Source organism: Lutra lutra, chromosome 5 (assembly GCF_902655055.1).
Source record: "Lutra lutra chromosome 5, mLutLut1.2, whole genome shotgun sequence".
Lineage (NCBI taxonomy): Eukaryota > Metazoa > Chordata > Mammalia > Carnivora > Mustelidae > Lutra > Lutra lutra.
The window spans coordinates 58,667,547-58,688,056 of NC_062282.1; the positions used below are offsets into that span (position 1 = coordinate 58,667,547).

General features: G+C 42.4%; 1 protein-coding gene across 9 annotated transcripts in view; it reads left to right on the forward strand.

Annotated features, from left to right (window-relative positions):
- TENM2 (teneurin transmembrane protein 2) overlaps positions 1-20,510 on the forward strand; it is a 1,307,492-nt gene that overhangs the window by 1,137,778 nt on the left and 149,204 nt on the right. For all 9 annotated transcript variants that reach the window (XM_047731060.1, XM_047731061.1, XM_047731063.1 and 6 more), the window contains one exon: positions 19,495-19,689. In XM_047731060.1, the coding sequence (XP_047587016.1) occupies positions 19,495-19,689 (195 nt within the window). The remainder of the gene's footprint in view (positions 1-19,494; positions 19,690-20,510) is intronic.

Here is a 20,510-nt window from a genome sequence, read left to right on the forward strand (position 1 = left end):
CCACCAACCTGGGGTTCTCGGGGGCTCAGAAGGCAAAATGGAGCTGAACCGCACATCAAAAGAATGTATAAGGGTTCTAACACATTGTTCCAAGTCAGCTGAGGGGACAGAACTTACTCGTGCCTCCAACAGATGCTTATTATGGGCCTACTCTGAGTCAGGGACTGCACCAAGTGCCGGGAATACGAGGAGTAAGCATGCCTGCCAGGGCCCTGCCTTCTGGGAGCTTCTGGTCTGCTGCATGCACGTGATCGGCAAGTGGGAAGTATACATGTGGAGTCTTAAATGCTGTAATGCGGACTTTGAATGGTGGAGACGTTATTTTTTTCAAGATTTTATTTGTTTATTTGAGAGTGGGGCAGAGAGGTAGAGTGAGAGGGAGAAGCAGACTCCCCGCTGAGCAGGGAGCCTGATGCGGGGCTTGATCCCAGGAGCCTCGGATCATGCCCTGAGCCGAAGGCAGACGCTTAACCGACGGAGCCACCCACGCATCCCAAAAGACATAGGCATTATTAAGAAATGCAGTATTATGAAGAAATGAAGTATGAATCTATAAAAATAGCCAGTTAATATCAGGGAATGTGGAGAAAATTCTATGGAGAAGGAGTTCAATAAAGGAACTACACTGAATGTGTCTTTCAGTGTAGAATTTCATGAATTGTGCAGTGTCATAAGCAATGTGTCTGGATTCAGGCTCACACACAAATGGCATTTCTTTTCCAGTACTTTGTCCCATTCTCCATCAGGTGCCTCTCTCAGTCCAGCTGTAATTAAGCTCATTATTGAAATTATTGTTTAGTCTCCAGTTTTTATTATTACTGTCCCCCTTGTCTGACTTTCTCATGGCTTGAGTGCTGTTTGTTGGGGGCTGGATGCTTTTTAATTATGCTTCCTTTTTTCTTTTATTTGCTTTTATTTGGAGGTCTTTCATTGACTCAAGATGCTCCTTGGGTTGCTTGTAATGCCGTCTTGCATTTCAGAGAACATCTGAGGCTTCCAATTCTTCTGTTTTGACGCTGGCTCCTCGGACGGCTTATTTGGTTCTGAGCTTGAGGCCGCAAACCTGCATCAGAAACTTAAAACACCAGAGCCTTACTTGTTAGGTAATGTGTATTTCACAGGGACGAGAAGTGACAGCTGCCACTGCTCAGCAGCTGTCAGGGGAGGCCCAGAAATGACAGAGCCGCGGGAATGTAAAAGCCTTCTCTCTGGGGGTGGGTCTCAGCTCCTACCCAGCTTCTGTGGGGGCTTGAGAAAAGAGAACGGGGATCTTGCCATTTTTTTCTCCTGTTAACTGGCAAATGTCCCCACTACCCAGGCCTTCCTGGGCTTCCAGCCCTCGAGTCAAACTCCTCCTCATCTGTCACGGCTGACACTTAACTGAGTTCTGACTCCGCGCCAACCACTGTTCTCAGCCACCACATAGTTCTCTCATTTAACCATCAATACCCCTATTTTATGTACGGCTGCTATCCCCTTCTACAGATGAGGAAAACGAAGCTCAGAGAGGTTAGGTAACTTGCTAAAGATCGCTCAGCCAGCAAGGGGTATTGCTAGGATTCAAACCAGGCATTCTGGCTCAGGCTCTTCATACTAGACCATGAGATTGGCCTTAGGAGAGGTGCGGTATAAGGAAGAGGGGCTTTCCAAGCAGTTTGTGTGGTGGTTGCACGCTAGGATTTGGATTTAAACCCAAGGAAACTCTATAGGAAAGGAAACTAGAGTTTACTGAGCAGGAAGCGGCTGAGCCGGCGTTCAAAACAAAGTCCGTCTGACTTCCGAGCCTGCCCCTGTGTGCCGCTCTCCTCCCCTCCCAGAGAGATTCGTCATCTCCCTCATCACATCATTTGCCAAGTCCTATCAACCTCCACCATGCTCTGCTCCATTTCTCCTCTCTTCCTTCACAGTCGCTGTACTGTGCATGCGACCACCAGCCTCTCTCCGATGGCTTTCCCCCTATTCACGACCTCCAGCATTCTGCAGAGCTCCGGGTGCACATACAGCGACTATCTCTGCAAACACCTTCAAGAGCCAGGTGCCTCCCACAGAGGTTACCAGACTTTGGTTTGCAGACGCTTAAGTTTATGTTTACATGGAGAAGTTGTTACAAATGCATATTCCCAGGCTTGCCCCCCCTCCCCACCCCCACCAGCCAATTCTAAATCCATAGGACTGGGCTGGGGCTCAGACATGTGCATTTTTAACAAGCCTCCCAGGGGAACTCTGATGCAGGTTGCCAGGGACCATATTCTGAGAATAAAGAACGTTCTTAGAGTGACATTCAAGATCTTTCATGATTTAAGCAGGTTTTGCACTATTATCTCCTACTAAAGCCCATACACCATAGTTTCTGGCTACTTGTCATCCATAAAGCGTCATGGCCCTGCTTCTTCCCCTTTGCTCATGCTGCTTCTTCAGCTGGAACGTTCTCATCAATCCCAACCTTTCCTATCAAACTGCTGCTCACAGGTAGGTTCCCATCTCCCTGAAACAACCCTAGACAGGACCCTGCAGTCACACAGGGCTTGGCAACATCTTGGCAGTGCCCCTTCCTTCATGCTGGGTCAGGTTCTAGCTGGGCAATTCCATCAGTTTCTCCTGCTGGATCACAAGTTTCCAGCCGTCCTCTTTATGACACCTCCTCGCACCCAGTTTGGTACCCAGGAAGCAGTGTGTGGTCCCTAAATGTTCGGAGATTTGCAGTTAGGGGATAAGACTCATAAAGAGGAAAGCATTGCCAGAAAATGTGCAAGAATTAAATGAGTGCTGGGGAACAGGGTTCTAATTTATCAGATTAATCATGCGGTGACGAATCAGCCAACTTTGAGGCACAAATTTAAACGAAGGGAAGGGAGGGAGGGAAGGAAAAGAGGAGGAATGAAAACAGAAAGAAAAAAAAAAGCTGACCCCATCCCGCATTTTATGTGCATTATCTCAGAAGAGCGCAGTGATTAAGAACGAAAGCGAGAATCTGAATTCACTAGAATCGAAGCCGTGCTCCTCCCGTTAGCTGGACCCATTTTTTTAAAAAAATTACTTAACCTCCAGGAGCCTTGATTTTCTTACAGTAATACTACCTGTGGGGACTAAAGAGTACATTCATGTCACGTGTGTGGAACCATGCTTGGCATGGACCGAATGCTCCATAGACATTAGGTAGTATCTGTCTTCATGAGTCTTCGTGAAATCACTGTTATTATCCTTATTTTACAGGGGAAACAGAAACTTAAGGAAAGTAAGCTATTTGCCCACAGTCACCTAGGAGGGCCCGATTTTGAGGCTGTGTCTGGCTGACTCTGAGGCTTCTAGGCCTAACGTCCACACAGGAGAGAAGCTTGGCAGGAAGGTCCCCCAAATTGAGGGTGGCTACAATTCCCAAAGCCCGCATGGGCAGCTCAGGCTGACCGTCCTAGCTGGGCACGGCCTCGTAACCTGCTTTCCCCATTAGTCTCTTCCCTTAGTGGACTTCCGCACTCAGGAAAGGAATGGCAAGCCCCTTAGCCCCTCCCTGCTGGTGGAGGGGTCCTCCCTACCGCCCCAGAAACACCTCTTGCAGAACTTTCTTAGCACAGAAGTCACCTCCCGCTTTTTCAGCCGGAGTCAGCTTTCAGTGAAAGACACTCGGGCCACACTGGTCCTCTCCAGGAACAAGCACGGATGCACCCGGTGTATGGTTCCTTCAGACCCTCTGTCTTGCACACCTGTCTCCCTCCGTTCCTCCAGTCCCCTTGACAATCCACAATAATGCAGAAGGGCCAGGGGCCATGATGGCTGCCACAGCACATTGCGGTTTGATGGTTGAATCCCACCTCTCCTTCCACCCACCCCTGACCTGAGAAAATGTGCAGGAATTCCTTGGCAACAAGGGCCCAGGACAAGGGGGCTTAAAGCAGAGGCACTTGGAAAACACTTTGCAGAAGAGACTGAGGCACCATGCCAATGGTTCTGTATGATTATCTCATTTCATCTCCACAACGCACATCGTTATTGTCCCCATTTCACAGCTTAGGAAACTGAGGCTCGGAGAAGGTAAGGCACTTGCCCCGGTATGGCATTAGAACCATACTAATCAGGTTCACCTCTTAGTACACAGCTTGCTGGGCTCCCACCACAGTCTCTGAGTCGGTCAGTAGGTCTGGGGTCCTAGCCTCAGCCTGGGGAGCTTGCTAAATACCCAAACCCTCAGGCCCGATGAATCAGCCCTTCTGAATCAGAATCTGCATTCTTAGAGGATACCCAGAAGACTCTTGTACCATTCGGGTCTGAGTCTAGATAACGTTGCCCTTGAACTCTGCCGCGACTCCCCAAAGAGAGTTGTGACCAGAAGCAGCAACATCACCTTGACCCCCGCCCTGGCTCCCGGCTCAAAAAGGAACCACACCTCCAGCACATGAAAGTCATGGTGTCCATTATTTAGTGGTCTCCTGTGAGCCCATGCCTGCCGCAGCCCAAACTGGCTGCTGGCGTTTCCAGTGCTTGCTGTGTTACCAAACAAATCGCTTCTCAGGGCTTAAATCAGTCAGCCCTCCCCCAGTTAAATTGCTCTGGAGACTAGAAAGGTTTTTTGTGTTTTTTTTTTTCCCCCTGTTTTAAGCGACTAGGTAAGTTGCAAAGCAGTCTTAGGAAGCAGAGTGCCAACCCTGGGGGAACTTGCTGTAGATGTGACACACAGAGTATAAATAGTTGAATTTTAGGAAAAACTTCTGTATTTGTAAATAAACCAGTGTTGAGAGAATAAATTGACAGGGATGGGTGGTATGCAAGAGAGTGCTTTACCTTTATAATGGGATGAGTCAGAATAATTATCTCCTAATAAAATCCATCTATAGATTTCTAATTATTTGCCAGGCACTGTACATAGCACTTTATAGATACTATTTCCTTTCACCTGCTTAAAAACACAGTGAGGGGGGTGCCTGGGTGGCTCAGTGGGTTAAAGCCTCTGCCTTCAGCTCGGGTCATGATCTCAGGGTCCTGGGATCAAGCCCCACATCCGGCTCTGTGGGAAGCCTACTTCCCACATCCAGCTCTCTGCTCAGTGGGAGGCCTGCTTCCCTGTCTCTCTCTGCGGGCCTCTCTGCCTACTGGTGATCTCTATCAAATAAATAAATAAAATCTAAAAAAGAAAAAAAACACAATGAGTTGGGTACTCCTGAATTCTTGTCCCACTTGAAAGATAAGGAAATCAAGGCTGAAAACAGCATCTATTGTCACACAGCATGTAAAAATGAAGGAAAACTCAGGCTAACTCCGAAGCCTACGCTCTACGAGGAACTGTTCTACTGGCTGGGGAGACAGCAGTAAATAAATAGACCCTTTAGGTCTTCTGGAAGCTTCCGTGCTTGTAGATAACAAGACACCAGTAATCTGCGAACACCTCTCATTGCTTGAACCACAGTAAGTGAAAAGCTACCTCATTTCTGGACTTGAGTTGCAGAAAGGTTTACTGTGTATTGTGAAGAATTTAAATATTAATTATGTAATTAATGTTCAGTCGCACACGCACACACGCACAAAAACTTAGACGTCTCTTAAGAACAGCTTAAGCACTTACCGATTGAGAACTTTTATAACTCTCAAAATGGAGGCCTCCCCATATCTCTACAGGTATTTTAAATGAATTGAATTAATCATAGGCTTAAAAGTCTCTTGCGATCTTCGTTAACTTCCCTGGGTTTAATTAAAACATCTGTGCACTTTTAATTTATCGATTCATCCAACTCATATGTCATGTTTTTAACACACCCCAGCATGCTCTGCATCATTTTTAACCCGATTTCCACTTAACTAAAGCAATTAAATTCACCCCGGATTAATTAAAGCATCCATACTTTCGTGCTTAAGTCAGCGTGTGTGTCTTTCCCCACATGGCTCCTGAATGTCAGAGATCTGACACACCTGATGAGTTTTTTGTCCTTCTGGAAATTCTTCCCTGAATCGCTTTCCTGCTTATTAATGTGCCATTTGGCAGAACAGGAATGAGGAAGTTGGTGCACCTGAACTTTGGCCCTCTGAGCCAGAGAGTCTGCCCCTGTCTGTCAGAAGTGCCCTCTGCTTTCTACTTCTCTTCATGGGGGTCCTGCCAGGTCTTGCCCCCACCGAGACCAACTAGCATCGGAATGGGCTAGGCAGGAAGTGGGGGATGCTGTTCGGGTTAGAGGTGACCATGATGATTGGAATGGCTCGTGATCTTTGCATTCGTACTTTTATAATTGTCCCTTACTTCTGTTTTCCACTGTCCTCACTCTTCCTACACGAACAGCCCTTTATCGCCCTGCCCATTTACTAGGGAGGGAAAACTGAGGCATGGAGGTCAGCAGGCTTCTCAGTTGGGCACAATGAGCCATGGAGCTCTCCAGACAGTGACAAATTATCTCCAGCGCCAGGAGAAATGGTTTGCATTTCTGCCCCCGCTACCAGCTGTGATTGACAGAGCCCATTTCGCCTCAGCCACTGCAGTATTGCTCGTTATCAGTCTTTTGACTGTTTTTCCCCCCAATCTAATAAGCCAAGGATTATTTCTTCTCATTATTTTATCTATACTTAATTAATTGCGAGTGAAGCTATGTGTCTTCTCATACTTCTTTTGACAGTTTATATTTCTATTTGTATGTTCTTTGCCTGGGTTTTCATTCATCCGTCACTTCTTAACCAATTTGTAAGAGCTCTTTGTGTATTTCAGATATCAAACTTTATTCTCTAAAATGTGTTAAAAATATGTCTTCCTGGGGTTGTTCATCCCTTAATTTTGTTGAGGGCATTCTTTGTAGTATAGAAGATGTAAATCTTATGTAATCAAACCCAATCTTCTTATCCTTCTCAACCTGGAGAGTTTGTCTTCCTTACATATCCTCCTCCCAAGAAAATAAAACTAGTCTGCAGTATTTTTTCTAATGCTTTTGTCGCTTTTTCTTCTATTTAGATCTTTAATCTGTGTGGAATTTTTTTCAGTTTTACTGAGAAATAATTAACATACATCACTGTATTATGTTTAAGGCATACAGCACAATGGTTTGATTTATATGGATTGTGAAATGATTACCACAGTGTCACCTACGATATCTTCTCATATAGTGTCTTTCTCATAAAAAGAAAAGAAAGATAAAAGAAAACAGGAAAAAAAATTTCTCTCCTTGTGATGAGAAATCTTGGGATTTTACTCTCTTCACTACTGTTCTATATATCGGACAGCAGTGTTGGCTACAGTCCTGATCCTGTACATTATAGTCCCAGTACTTTTTTATCTTGCAACTGAAAGTTTGTCCCTTTTGACCACCTTCCCCCAATTCCCCTCCCCCACCCACCCCCACATGTAGTAACCACAAGTCTGATCTTTTCATTCCATGAGTTTGGTTTGTTGTTGTGCTATTTTCAGATTCCACATGTAGGTGAGATCACTTTTGTCTTTCTCCATCTGACATTTCACTTAGCATAGCGCCTTCAAGTTGCATCCATATTGTTGCAAATAGTAGGATGTCCTCATTTTTTATGGCTGGTTAATATTCCATTGTGTATATATACTCTACCTTCTTTATTCGTTAACCCCTCAGTGAACATTCAGACTGTCCCTGTGTCTTAGTGGTTATAAACAATGCTCCTGTGAGTAGGTGGGTGCAGATATCTTTTTGAGTTAGTTGGTGGTTTTGTTTGCTTTGGACATATTCCCAGAAGTGGAACTCCTGGTTCATGGTGGTTCTATTTTTTGAGGATCCCTATACTCTTCTCCTTAGTAGCTGTACCAATTTACAATCCCACCAACAGTGACCATATGTTTCCTTTTCTCCACATCCTTGCCAGCATGTGTTATCTCTTGTGTTTTAATGATGGCCGTTCTAACAGGCATGAGGTGAGACCTCATTGTGGTTTTAATTTTCACTTCCCTTAAGGTCTAGTGATGTTGAACATATTTTCATGTACCCATTGGCCTTTCATATATCTTTTTTGAAGGAATGCTTATTCAGGTCCTTTGCCCATTTTTAAATAGGGTTATTTGCTTTGTTTTTGTTTGTTTTTGCTGTTGAGTTGTATGACTTTCTTACATGTTTTGGATATTAACCCCTTACCAGATACATGGGGTTTGCAATTTTTTTTTTCCCTATTCTGAGGGCTGTCTTTCACTGTGTTGATGGTTTCTTTTGCTATGGAGAAGCTTTTTAGCTTGATGAAGTCCCGCTTGTTTCTTTTTATTTTGTTGCTTCTACTTAAGGTGTTATCTCCGAAGAAATCATTAGCAAGATCCATGTTAAGGAGCTTTGTTCTTATGTTTTCTCCTAGGGGTTTCATAATTTCAGGTCTTATATTTAAGTCTTTAATTTATTTTGAGTTAATTTTTGTGAGTGATGTAAAAGAGGGGTCCAGTTTCATTCTTTTACATGTGAATATCCAATTTTCCCAGCTCTGTTTAGATGGCAGAAGCCATCTTTTCTCCAGTAAATGCCCTTGGCTCCCTTGCTAAATATTAGTTGACCATATATGTTTGGGTTTATTTTAGGACTCTCAATTCTTTCTCTTGGTCTGTGTGTCTGCTTTTATGCCAGGACCATACTGTTTTGATGACTATAACTTTATAGTATAGCTTGAACTCAAGAAGTGTGGTATCTCTTGCTTTGTTCTTTCTTGGGATTTCTTTTTCTATTTGTGGTCTTTTGTGAACCAAAATGCCATTGGAATTTTTTTAATTTAATTTTATTTTTCAGTGTTCCAAGATTCATCATTTATACACCACAAATTTTGATAAAACTGCATTGACTCTATAGATGACTTGTGTAATACTGACATTTTAACAATACTAATTTTTCCAATCCATAAGTACAGGATATCTTTCTATTTATTTCTGTCTTCTTTGATTTCTTTCATCAGTGTCTTGTAGCTTTCAGAATAGAGCTCTTTCTCCTCCTTACTTAAATTTATTCCTAAGTATTTTCTTGTTTTTGATACTATTGTAAATGGCATTAGTTTCTTTCTTTTTCAAAAAATTTGTTATTAGTGTATAGGAATACTACTGATTTTTATATGTTAATTTTGTATCTTGCAACTTTATGGAATTCTTCAATTAGATCTAAGTTTTCTGGTTGAATCATTTAAGATTTTCTCTGTATAAAATCATGTCATCTGCAAATAGAGAAAATTTTACTTCTTCCTTTCCAATTCCAGTGCCTTTTATTTCTTTTTCTTGCCTGATTGTTCCTGCTGGTACTTCTAATAATTTGTTGAATAGGATTAATGAGCGTGGACATCTTTGTTTTATTCCTGATCTTAGAGGAAAAGCTTTCAACCGTTCACCATTGACTATGATGTTGGCTGTAGGCTCATCATATGTGGCCTTTATTATGTTGATATATGTTCCTTCTTTGCCTAATTTGTTAAGAGTTTTTAATCATGAGTGGGTGATGAATTTTGTCAAATGCTTTTTTTCTGTGTCTATTGAGATGGTATTGTTTCTTTTTATTAACATAATGTGTCACATTAATTGGTTGATATATGTGAGCCATCCTTGCATCCCAGGGATAAATCCCACTTGATCATGGTGAATGATCCTTTTAATGTACTGCTAAATTCAGTTTGCTAGTATTTTGGTGAGAGTTTTATATATAGATATATTTAGATATAGATATAGATATATTTAGTAGGGATACTGGCCTGTAGTGTTCTTTTCTAGTAGGATTATTTTCTGGTTCAGGTATTAGACAATGCTAGCCTCATAAAATGGATTCTCAGCCCCCTTGCATGGGTGGGAAGATCAGGGGCCACTCCAGGCTACTCTCAGTTTCCCAAACAGGAAATCTCCAGTTGGGATTTTTTGGAAGAGTTTGAGAAAGATTGGTGTTAATTCTAATTTAAATGTTTGGGAAAATTCACCAATGAAGCCATCTGATTCTGGGCTTTTCTTCATTGGGAGATTTTTTTTATTGCTAATTCAGTCTCCTTACTGATAATTTGTTTATTCAGATTTTCAAAGAACTTTTCCACCTCTTCTAGGTTGAACAGTTTGTTGGTAAATAGTTGTTCATAGTAGCCTTCTCTGATCCTTTGTATTTCTGTATTATCAGTTGTAATTTTTCCTTTTTCGTTTTTAAATTTGTTGATTTGGATCCTTTTTCTTTTCTTCTTCTTGGGTAGCCTAGTTAAGGGTTTGTCAATTTTATCTATCTTTTCAAAGAACCAACTCTTAATTTGGTTAATCTTTCCTATGGTTTTTCTGTTCTCTATTTCATTTATTTCTGTTTTAATCCATATGATTTCTTTTCTACTGCTAATTTTGGGCTCAGTTTTTTTTATTGTCTAGTTCCTTAAAGCATAGAGCTATGTTGATTATTTGGGCTCTTTTTGCTTCTTTTTTTTAAAAATTTTATTTATTTGACAGAGAGAGATCACAAGTAGGCAGAGAGGCAGGCAGAGAGAAAGGAGGAAGCAGGCTCCCTGCTGAACAGAGAGCCCAATTCGGGGCTTGATCCCAGGACCCTGAGACCATGACCTGAGGTGAAGGCAGAGGCTTAACCCACTGAGCCACCCGGCTCTTTTTCCTTCATAATGTGGGCATTTATTGCTGTAAACATCCCACTTAGAACTGCTTTTGCTGCATCCCATAAGTTCTGGTGTGTTGTATTTCTATATTCATGTGTCTCAAGAAATCCTTTGCCTCTTAAATTTCTTCTTTGATCAATTGTTTTTTCAGGAGGATGTTTTTTAATTTCCATGTATTTGTGAATTTTCCAGTTTTCCCTTTGCTATTGATTTCTATTTTCATGCCACTGTGGTCCAAGAAGTTACTTGGTATAATTCGAATCTTCTTGATTTTTCTAAGACTTGTTTTGTGGCCTCACATATGGTCTATCCTAGAAAATGTTCTATGTGCACTTCAGAAGAATGTGTATGCTGCCGTTATTGAGCAGAAGGTTCTGTATATGTCTATGAGGTCCATTTGATCATAGTGTTGTTCAAATCAGCTATTTCCTTATCGATTCTCTGTCTGGATGATCTATCCATTGTGGAGCATGGGGTATTGAAATCCCCAACTATTACTGTATTACTGTTTATTTCTCCTTTAGCTCTGTTAGTTTTTGCTTTATATATTTAGGTGCTCGGGTGTTAGAAACAGAAATATTTACAAGTGTTTTTCTCTTATTGATATATTGACCCCATAATATAATGACTTTCTTTGTTTCTTTTTATCATTTTTAAAGTCTCTTTTGTCTGATATTAGTATAGTTACTCTGTCTTTTGTTGTTGTTATTGTTGTCATTACCGTTTATTTGAAATGTCTTTTTTTCCATCTCTTCACTCTCTGTGTCTTTGAGGCTGACACAAGTCTCTTAGGTATCATATTTTGGGTCGTGTCTTTTTATCCATTCAGCCACTCTTTGTATTTTGATTGGAAATATTAATCATTTACTTTAAAATAATGATCTATAAGTAAACACGATTGCTATTTTGTTAATTGTTTTCTGGTTGTTTTGTAGAGCCATTGTCCCTTATTTCTTATCCTGCTGTCTTTTTCGTGTGTTCTGTTGTCTTTTGACATCAGTATACTCAGATTTCTTTATTGTATCTCTTGTGTAATTACTACAGGATTTTCTTTTGTGGTTACCGTGCGATTTACATAAAATATTTCAAACTTATGACACCGTCTTTTAGACTGATAACAACTTAATTTCAGTAGAATTCCTGTATTTTGCACTTTCCCCACTCACATTTTAGATTATTGCTATTAGAGGTTTTTTTTTAAGATTTTTATTTATTTATTTGACAGATAGAGATCACAAGTAGGCAGAGAGAGGAGGAAGCAGGCTCCCCACTGAGCAGAGAGCCCCATGCGGGGCCCAATCCCAGGACCCTGAGATCATGATCTGAGCTGAAGGCAGAGGCTTTAACCCACTGAGCCACCCAGGCGCCCCTATTGCTATTAGAGTTTACACGTTTTTTTAATATTGTATTACTTAGAACTAGAGGTAGTGCTGTAAGTTAGTTGTGTACCACTGTTCCCATATTGCAGAATCTAACTATATATTTACCATTACCAGTGAGATTTACACTACCTTTTTATGTTTTTATGCTGTTCATTAGCATTCTTTCACTTTCACTCACAAAACTCCTTTAGCACTTCTTGTAATGAAGGCCTGGTGATCATGAACTCTCTCAGCTTTTGTTTATTTGGGTAGGTCATCATCCCTCCATTGTGTTTCTGAAGAATAACTTCAACAGGTATAGAAATCTTGGTTGACATTTAGTTGTATTCAATGTTTGGAAGATGCCCTCCCATTTTCTCCTGGCCTGAAAATTTTCTGTTGAAACATCAGTTGATTGTTCTATGGGTATTCCCTTATATATAACTTCGATCTTTTCTCTTGCTGCTCTTAAAATTCTTTCTTTGTCTTTGATGTTTGACAATTTAATTAATACGTCACAGTGTAGCCCATTTTGAATTCAGCCTATTTGTGGTTCTTTCAGTCTCGTGGATCTGGATGTCCATTTCTCTCCCTAGGTTTGGGAAGTTTTCAGCTATTATTGCTTTAAGTACATTTTGTCTTCTTTTTCTCACCTTCTTGACTTCCCATAATGTGAATATTATTTCTTTTCATATGTCCTAGAATTCCTATAGGCTTTCTTCACTCTCTCATTCTTTTCTTTTTGCCCCACACTCTGGGTGGTTCCATTGTTCTATCCTCCAGCTCACAGATTCTTTCTTTTGAAAGAATCTATCACTTTTGAAATTCTCTACTGAATTCTAGTATATTTAGTTAGTATATTTTTCAACTTGAGGAATTTTTTTCATGGTTTCTATTTCCTTGCAAACTTCTCATTTTCTTCATGCATCATTTTCCTACTTTCACTTGGTTGTATTTTCTTGTAGTTCACTGAACTTTCTTAAGAGAATTATCTTGAATTCATTGTCTGACAGTTCATACATCTCCATTTCTTTAGGGTCAGTTATTGGAATTTTAGAGTTTCCTTCAGTAGTATCATACTTACCTGATTCTTTTGTGGTTCTTGATTCTTTATGCTGTTATCTGCACATTTGAGTAATGGGGGGGACTCTTCTTCCAGATTTTACAGATTTGCTTTGGAAAGTACAGCTTCTCCACAGTCAGCTCATTTTGGCTTTCTGGGTGTGTCTAGTGTTAATGTTCTTGGGCAGGTGGGGCCTGCTATTATGGTCTGTTTGGGGGCAAGGCAACTGTTCAAGCCCTAAGGATAAGGCTGAAAACAGTTGAATATGACTACTGGCTTGGTTCCCTACCCAGGGGAAGCTATCGGATAGGCTCCATGGTTTCTTGGATTCTCTGGTCAGGCTTAATAAATGGTCAGGACTAGATATTATAGTCAGTAATAGGTGGACTATGAATTAGTCAGGGCAGCAGGCCAAGACCCAAGGTTTGTACAGTTCATTGTTTGGGAGTTCAAATCAGGCCAGGGTATTCACTGAATTCTCTGGTCATATGAAGCTACTCATTTTGCTTTCCAGACAAAGGAAACCACAGGCTCTGCTCTCTCTTTAAATGCCACTGTATGTAGGGTTGTTGAATTGGCTATGTAGCTTCCCCATGTGCTCTGGTTAGGTTCCTTGGTCAGACCGGCTGAAGGCTGTATTCAGCAATGAGCAGGGCTACAAATTAGATTCCCTGCCAGGGCACTGTGGGGGAGGCTGCTCTAAAACCAGTAAAACTCTTTTGTTGTCTTAACGCACACCGACTTGTACTCCAAGCTCCAGAGCCAAACAGGTCTACTGGCTTTGCTCTGCAAACTATTGGCTCTGCCTGACCTTACTCTCAGCTCTAGCACCACTGGACCAAGCAGTTTTCATGGTTTTTTGACAGCCCTAATATGTAGGGCCAAAGGTCACACTCCACAGTGTGTGGGGCTATCTCTCAGCCCCCTTGCCTGGGTGGGAGGGGGAAGGACTGCTCCAGGCTATTCTTGATTTCCAAACCGTCTCTCTAGGTGGGAGGGCCTGAGAGCTGCCTTCAGCCTTCACTGTGAATTAATTCCTTTACCTGTGCATAGCACAGAAACCCTCCATGCCTGGTACTAGCTTTCCTTCAGGGGCAATCAGCTCTTCCTCTCTGCCTTTTAACTCAAGCACCATTGGGCTACACTGCTTCCAGGAGTTGTCACCAGCCCTTCTGGTCAGATGGGGCTGAAAGACCCTCTCCACCGTGGGTAGGGCTGTGATTCAGATCCTTGCTTGGATATGGGCAAACTAGGTTCTAGAGCCCACAAAATCCTCATTTAAAGATCCATATCAGCCAGGTCTGCATCCCACCAAGTCCCGTGGTCAGAGTACACCCCCACCTTTGTTCTGCAGATGAGCAAAACTGCTGGTTAGGATACCCTCTGGGCTGTGTAGGTATGAACTTGGTCTGCCAGGATCCATGCGCTAGTTGTGGCAAGCCCCTCCCCATTCTCCCTCGCAGTCAGATTTCCAGTGGTTGGAATACTTCTGCAGTCCCCAGTGGTTGGATTCCCCTGCAATCCTCTGCGATTCCCTTGAGATCAGAGTAGGGGATTCCTGCATAGCCACTTGCAATGGTGGGGGATGGGGCTGGTTGTACTTCCAGGGTTCTTTTTTCCCTGAAGGCTCCATGTGGTGCTGCCTCTGCATGGGGGGAGGCAGTGCAGTCAAAGGTAGCCACTCATTTCAGGTTCTACTGTTGTCTGTCTCTGAGCAGCAGGAGGGTCTTCAGCCTTATCCACCATGTTCTCAGATTCTCTCACTGGTATCTTGTTCATGAATAGTTGTTAGTTATTCTTCCTGTAAAGAGAACAAAGTCAGGGAAGTGTCACCAAGATGTCACCATCGTGGTGACATCACTCTGGAATTTATTTTTGAATACACTGTTCAGTAGACATTAAGCTTTGTTGCCTACCAAATGATTGCCATTTGCAGGGACCTAGCAGGAAGTGAAACCTATCTTTCCTAACACATTATGCTTGGCAACCAAGCTAATTCCACAATCAGGAAAGACAACGGGGCACCAATTCTGTTGTTAAAGACACTGAACTTTGCTTGCTTTGCCTTTGTAACCCAAATATTACCTCCTCAATTGCTTCAGGAGAATTAAGGCATTTTTATTTCTACATCGCTTTTTTTTCCCTACTACCTAACACAGCTACTAGCACATGCTAGGTTATTCATAAATATTTATTGAATAACTGGGAAGTAAGGCAACCAATTGTTAGTGCGATTTTGACAATTTACGCAGATTACTAGGTTCAAGTATTCTCAAGTCTCTTTTCCACAGAAGCTTTCAGTCAAATTTCAAATAATTTTTAAAAGGCACAATATTTGACATTCCCTCTGTACATCTAGCCCAGCCTATAAATGACTTGGCAAGATGCAGATATTTTCACTTGCCTTATGATTCAGCCTTTTCAACATCTCTACATCTTCTCCAGGTATTTCCTCTACTGCAAACTCCAAATAGACGGGACTTGTTTTACTTAAAACAGTAGACATGGGTGGCTTGTCCTATAACTTTCCACTTAGTAAGTAACACTGATCATTCATTTCATCCCTTACAAAAAACTTTGGGAGCAAAAAAAAAAAAAAAAAGCTCCAGCTTGATCATAAATGAATTTTACACCATTTAGGTGAATCTAAATTGTATCTCTCTCTCTCTCTCTCTGTCATCAGCCTGTTAACTTGTCAGTCGTTAGTGGCAGTGGTAATTTGTTTTTCTTCTGCACGAAGCTTAGAGTTTCCATCTACTAGATTTATTAAAACAAGAATAGTCACTTGGTACAAACATTTTAATTAATTTTAAATAGTAGCATGAATGCACAGTGTTCTGCTCCTGTAAGCCTTAGGAAGAGGAGAGAGAAGCAAGGACATAAAACACTCTACATGTGATTCCAGAACCCCCCTCCCACCCACAACCAGAGAAAATTGGGGGAAGAAGAAGATGAGTTCTTTCCATTAGTGTTATTTTATAATCTTGTGGTGGAGGTGGTGGTGGTGATTCTGTGTGTGTGTGTGAGAGAGAGAGAGAGCACGCACATGTGTGTGTGCACATGCATATGTCCATCTGAGACATACTACATTTTTAATTTTATTAACCCTTGCAGTCAATTTGGAGACTTAGTTTGGAATTTCCAGAGGGAACATCTGTTCATTATAAACTGTGTGTCAGCTACTGCTTTGAGCCCTTGCACACGTAATTGCACTTAATGCTCCCATCAACTCTGAAAGACAGTATTTTGAAGGTAAACTTGGGTCTCAGAGAAATGCAATAATCTGGCCAAAATCCCAGAGCTGGTAAGTGATAGGTCAGGTTTTAAACCCAGCTCTTTCTGACACCAAAATCCTTACTCTTTCCAATTCTGTTCTATATCACCTTCGGGCAGGTGTGTGGAGTCAGGAGTTATTTGTCCTATAACCTATCAGAAAAAATCATGTAGATTTAGTGATAGTAAAATACAAGAAGAGTTATGAATATGAGAGGTCTGCACTTCACATTCAGCCTCTCAAATGAGGATCAGCCTGAGCCTTGCATACTGTGAGGCTCTGGGTTGAGTTATGTCTGAGAATGAAATCAGTTACTCCTAAAGGATGGTGCTCTCTGTGCAGGTCAGCCCAGCAACCACTAGAAGGCTCACCTCTGGCTTTTGCACTCTGTCCCAGTGGCAAATGGATTACTGGAGAAATTCATTCCTCTTCAAGCTGCTTCTGCTTTTTTATGTAACATCAGCCAAGCCCATCCAGTGGCCTGCTTTCCAGAGAACAGCACAGAGTTTTGCATTTTTTACTACACTCCTGGTGAGCACGCAGCAAACATATTGAAAGAAGGCTGCATTTAGAATGTGGAGAATTCTCTGACCTCACTATTCTCCATTTTTCCCCTGAGTAATTTAAGTAGGTCACATTTTAAATTTGATTTCCCAGGCACCTGGTTTTAAATAAAATCCATTCTTACCTTCCGGACAGTCCTTTTTTTTTTTTTTTTTTTCATCACATGGAGTTTATGCAGAAGAAAAACAGTTTCAATATGGATAAATAAAATATTATAACTGTACCTTATCAATTAATAAAGACAGTACTTATTTGCTCCTACTTTCTATCCTCTTCTACTCTTTGAGAGGAGCGGAGGTGCAGTGGGAGTCCAGTGGTGGCGATTTGATGTAACTTTCTCTGCTGTTCATGGCAGCTTGTCCAATATAGAATCCTCAAGCCAGAAACAGCCCTTGGAAGCTCATTCCACTACATGTATGGCTGCCCTCTTCACTAGTTTCCTATTTCAGTGGGTGAGAGTAGAAGTGGGGTAAGAAATGATGCCAACTCTAGTCTTCCCAGGAGAAGAAATATCTGTAATGTTGCCTAAATTAAAAATGGAAAGTGGGTTTCCTCTCAAATGCCAACTCTGCCTTCTTGCAGGTCTCAGCCTGGTCATTGAGGTTTTGAGGCTCTGTCTAGGCTCTGGGTGACGAGATGCCATGATCGTGATCACTCGACGATGTCCGCAGAGATGCAGGAAGTGAGATTAGTAGTTCGTGTGCATGTATTTGCCATTCCTAGCATAGAGCTTAGCATGTTTCCTGAGGAACTGACATCGAAAAAATTTGCTTTGTCTTTCAAGCCCTCTCAAAACTTTGTAAAAGCCCGTATTTTTCTCGTTGTTCATATTTGCACAGTCCCTAACCTGAATCTTGGGCACCCTGGGTTCAATGTTTTCTTCTACCCTCTGCTAGATCATCAGTATGGGTAACGACTCTATCCAGATCTCTGATAAAGTATCCTGGGGATAGAAAGCATGTTCCCTACTCTCGCAAGGACAGTCTAGCCAAAATTCAATATGTGGCTTTGATGTTCTCCCTTTTGAACTCATTATTGTCCTCTGGTAATAGAGGGTAGAAGAAGGGTAAGAATTCTACTGAGAATTATACCCTAAATAATTTTCACAACTGTTGTGTTCTAAAATGTCTTCAGAGAGGATATCTCTCAATCATATGTCAGCTGTTGAGATGTTTTTGTTTCAGGTCAGTTTATAATTAAGTTAAAACATGCACTTCCTCTAGAAAAAGGTACCGTGTGTGCAACAAGAGGTCTCCTCCAGAAGCTGAGTTTTTTTTCCCCACATCTTCCATAAATGCCCATTTAGCACTTGCCTATAACCTCCCTGTTTGAGGATCTCTAAATATCAGGAACATGGGAGAAATATTTACTTATGTCAACATTGATGAATGCCGAGCTGAAAGGAAATCAACAGTGATGAACATGGTCCTGTCCTCAAGGAGTTTCCTAGAGCTCCGGGAAATTAGACACTCACAGAAGGAAAGTCAATTATTATAAAAACAGGACAGAAACCTGACAACAGGGGATGACTGATGAGCCAGGGTGGCACGACGGACCACAGAATGATTTGATTAGAGGTGCCACTGCTTCACAGGACTGGGACATGGCGTAGGCTGTACGCACCCACGTACATGTGCATTCCCAATCATGGGAGGACTGGGAGTCACTGAAACGTCCTGTTGGCCATCCCTGAAGGCCCCTGAGGGCCGGTGCCATAGCACGGAGTTGCATCCTGCTTTTAGCCGCAAATGAGAGACCCAGTGGGAAATTTAGGTTCTTTACAAACTGATTCTGAAACGTAAAGTCCAAAGCCTGAAGGTGACCACTAAAATCCCATTCTTGATCTCTGAAAAGGGTGAATTGGCACAACTGAGGCAAAACTGATGAGAACCATTGGCAATTTCATACTGGACGGTCCTCACCGATTCTCAGCCTTCTTCCTATCAATGGATGCAGGAGAGTCCCAGCTGAGACAGGAACTACTAGAGGTTTCCTGTCTTCTGCCTGCTCTCCCCTGCTTGCTTTTTTATTAGTCCAGGCACTTGTAGCCTATCCTTTATTACACATGTTGTGCTTTGAGGTAGGCAGAGTCATCCCTTTGTGGTCTAGATAAGAAAACTGAAGCATAAAGAGATTAATTATGTCAACCGTGGCCCATCCCCCTTCCTTTTTAACAGACATCAACTTGGCAAGAATAGGAGCTGACTAGCCAGAGGGTAAAATACTCAGCAAAATGGGTTCTGATCCCCTGCACCACTAAAAATGACACTTGTGTCCACATAGCTTTATCAAGGGCACAACTGAGAGCTGGGCCAACCCGCTTTCCAAGGGGGCTCCCCCTCTTCTGAGCTCTGTGACTTTGGCCGTCTACCCTGACTGGTCTGTACATCGTGTGTAAAATGGGTATCAGGATCCCATCAGGATCATCGAATACTTATGACGGTTAAGTAAATTGCACATTTGAAGCTGTGCCTGGCGCATAACAAGAATGGCATTGGTGGTAGCTGCTATTAGTAGCATTTTCGTGGTTGTCTTTGTGATGGTTACTGTTTCTCTGAGGTCGGCTCTGCACCTCCACCACCGGGGGCCCCAGGCTAGGACGCTGCAAGCAAAGCTGAAATTCCAGGTGGGCTCCACCCCCCTTAGACGGACAGAACCCTGCAGGCACTGCCCCCGGTGACCCGGTGCTCTGTCTCTGGCTTTTGCAGCAGCCTGCCCTGTCCTGTGCAGTGGGAACGGACAATATTCTAAAGGGACGTGCCAGTGCTACAGCGGCTGGAAAGGCGCGGAGTGTGACGTGCCCATGAATCAGTGCATCGATCCTTCCTGCGGGGGCCACGGCTCCTGCATCGATGGGAACTGTGTGTGCTCCGCTGGATACAAAGGCGAGCACTGTGAGGAAGGTAAGCGCTGCAGGGCCAGCCTGGGCAGCAGCAGAGGAGGGAGGCGTCTGCAGACTCAGACTTTTGCTAATGAGCCCAGTCCAAGGCTCCGCGTTTTGCAGAGGAAAATTTCAACATTTTGCACAGAGAACTTCAAATGCCTAGGCTTTTGTAGACTTCTAAGGTTGAAGAAAACACAGCCTGCGGAGTGGTTCCGGAAGGAATGCTTTGTTTTACCCTTCCTTATGTTAATTAGCTACTTTTCTTCTTTAAACTGCTTTCTCTGCCTTTGTCTTTCCGCTCTTTCCTTGTAACTCCTCCTCCTCCCTTCCTGCTCCTTCTTTTCCTTTTTTTCTTTCTTCCCCAGTCTCTTATCTTCCTTCCTCTTTGCTTTGCTTTCTTTAAAATCCTCTGATTTGGGAATTACTAAAGCTATCGGGAAAATAAGAACAGCAACAACAAAAAACCACCCAAGACTCCTTAATCTCCCTGTCTTCCCTATAGCTGTTTTGTTGTTGTTGTTGTTGTTGTTGTTGTTTTCCCTGAAACTCTCCCTGGTAATCTAGACATATCTACATATGTCTGCGTACATTTTAGCAAAAATTAGTATCAATAGAAAACAGTCAGGCTTGAAAGACGCTATAGGCACCCATGTCATTTAGACACGATGTAGGTCACATTATCCTGGTACCTAAATCACACAGAATTAGAGGAGGGTGGGGGTGTAGCACAGTAGTGAGAGAGTAGGAGAATTCTCAAGAGCTCACTTTAGCATGCATTGTGGTGACCTCTGAAACCCATGGGGAAAAGTTAGGGGTGTAGTCAGCTGAATCTAGTCTGAA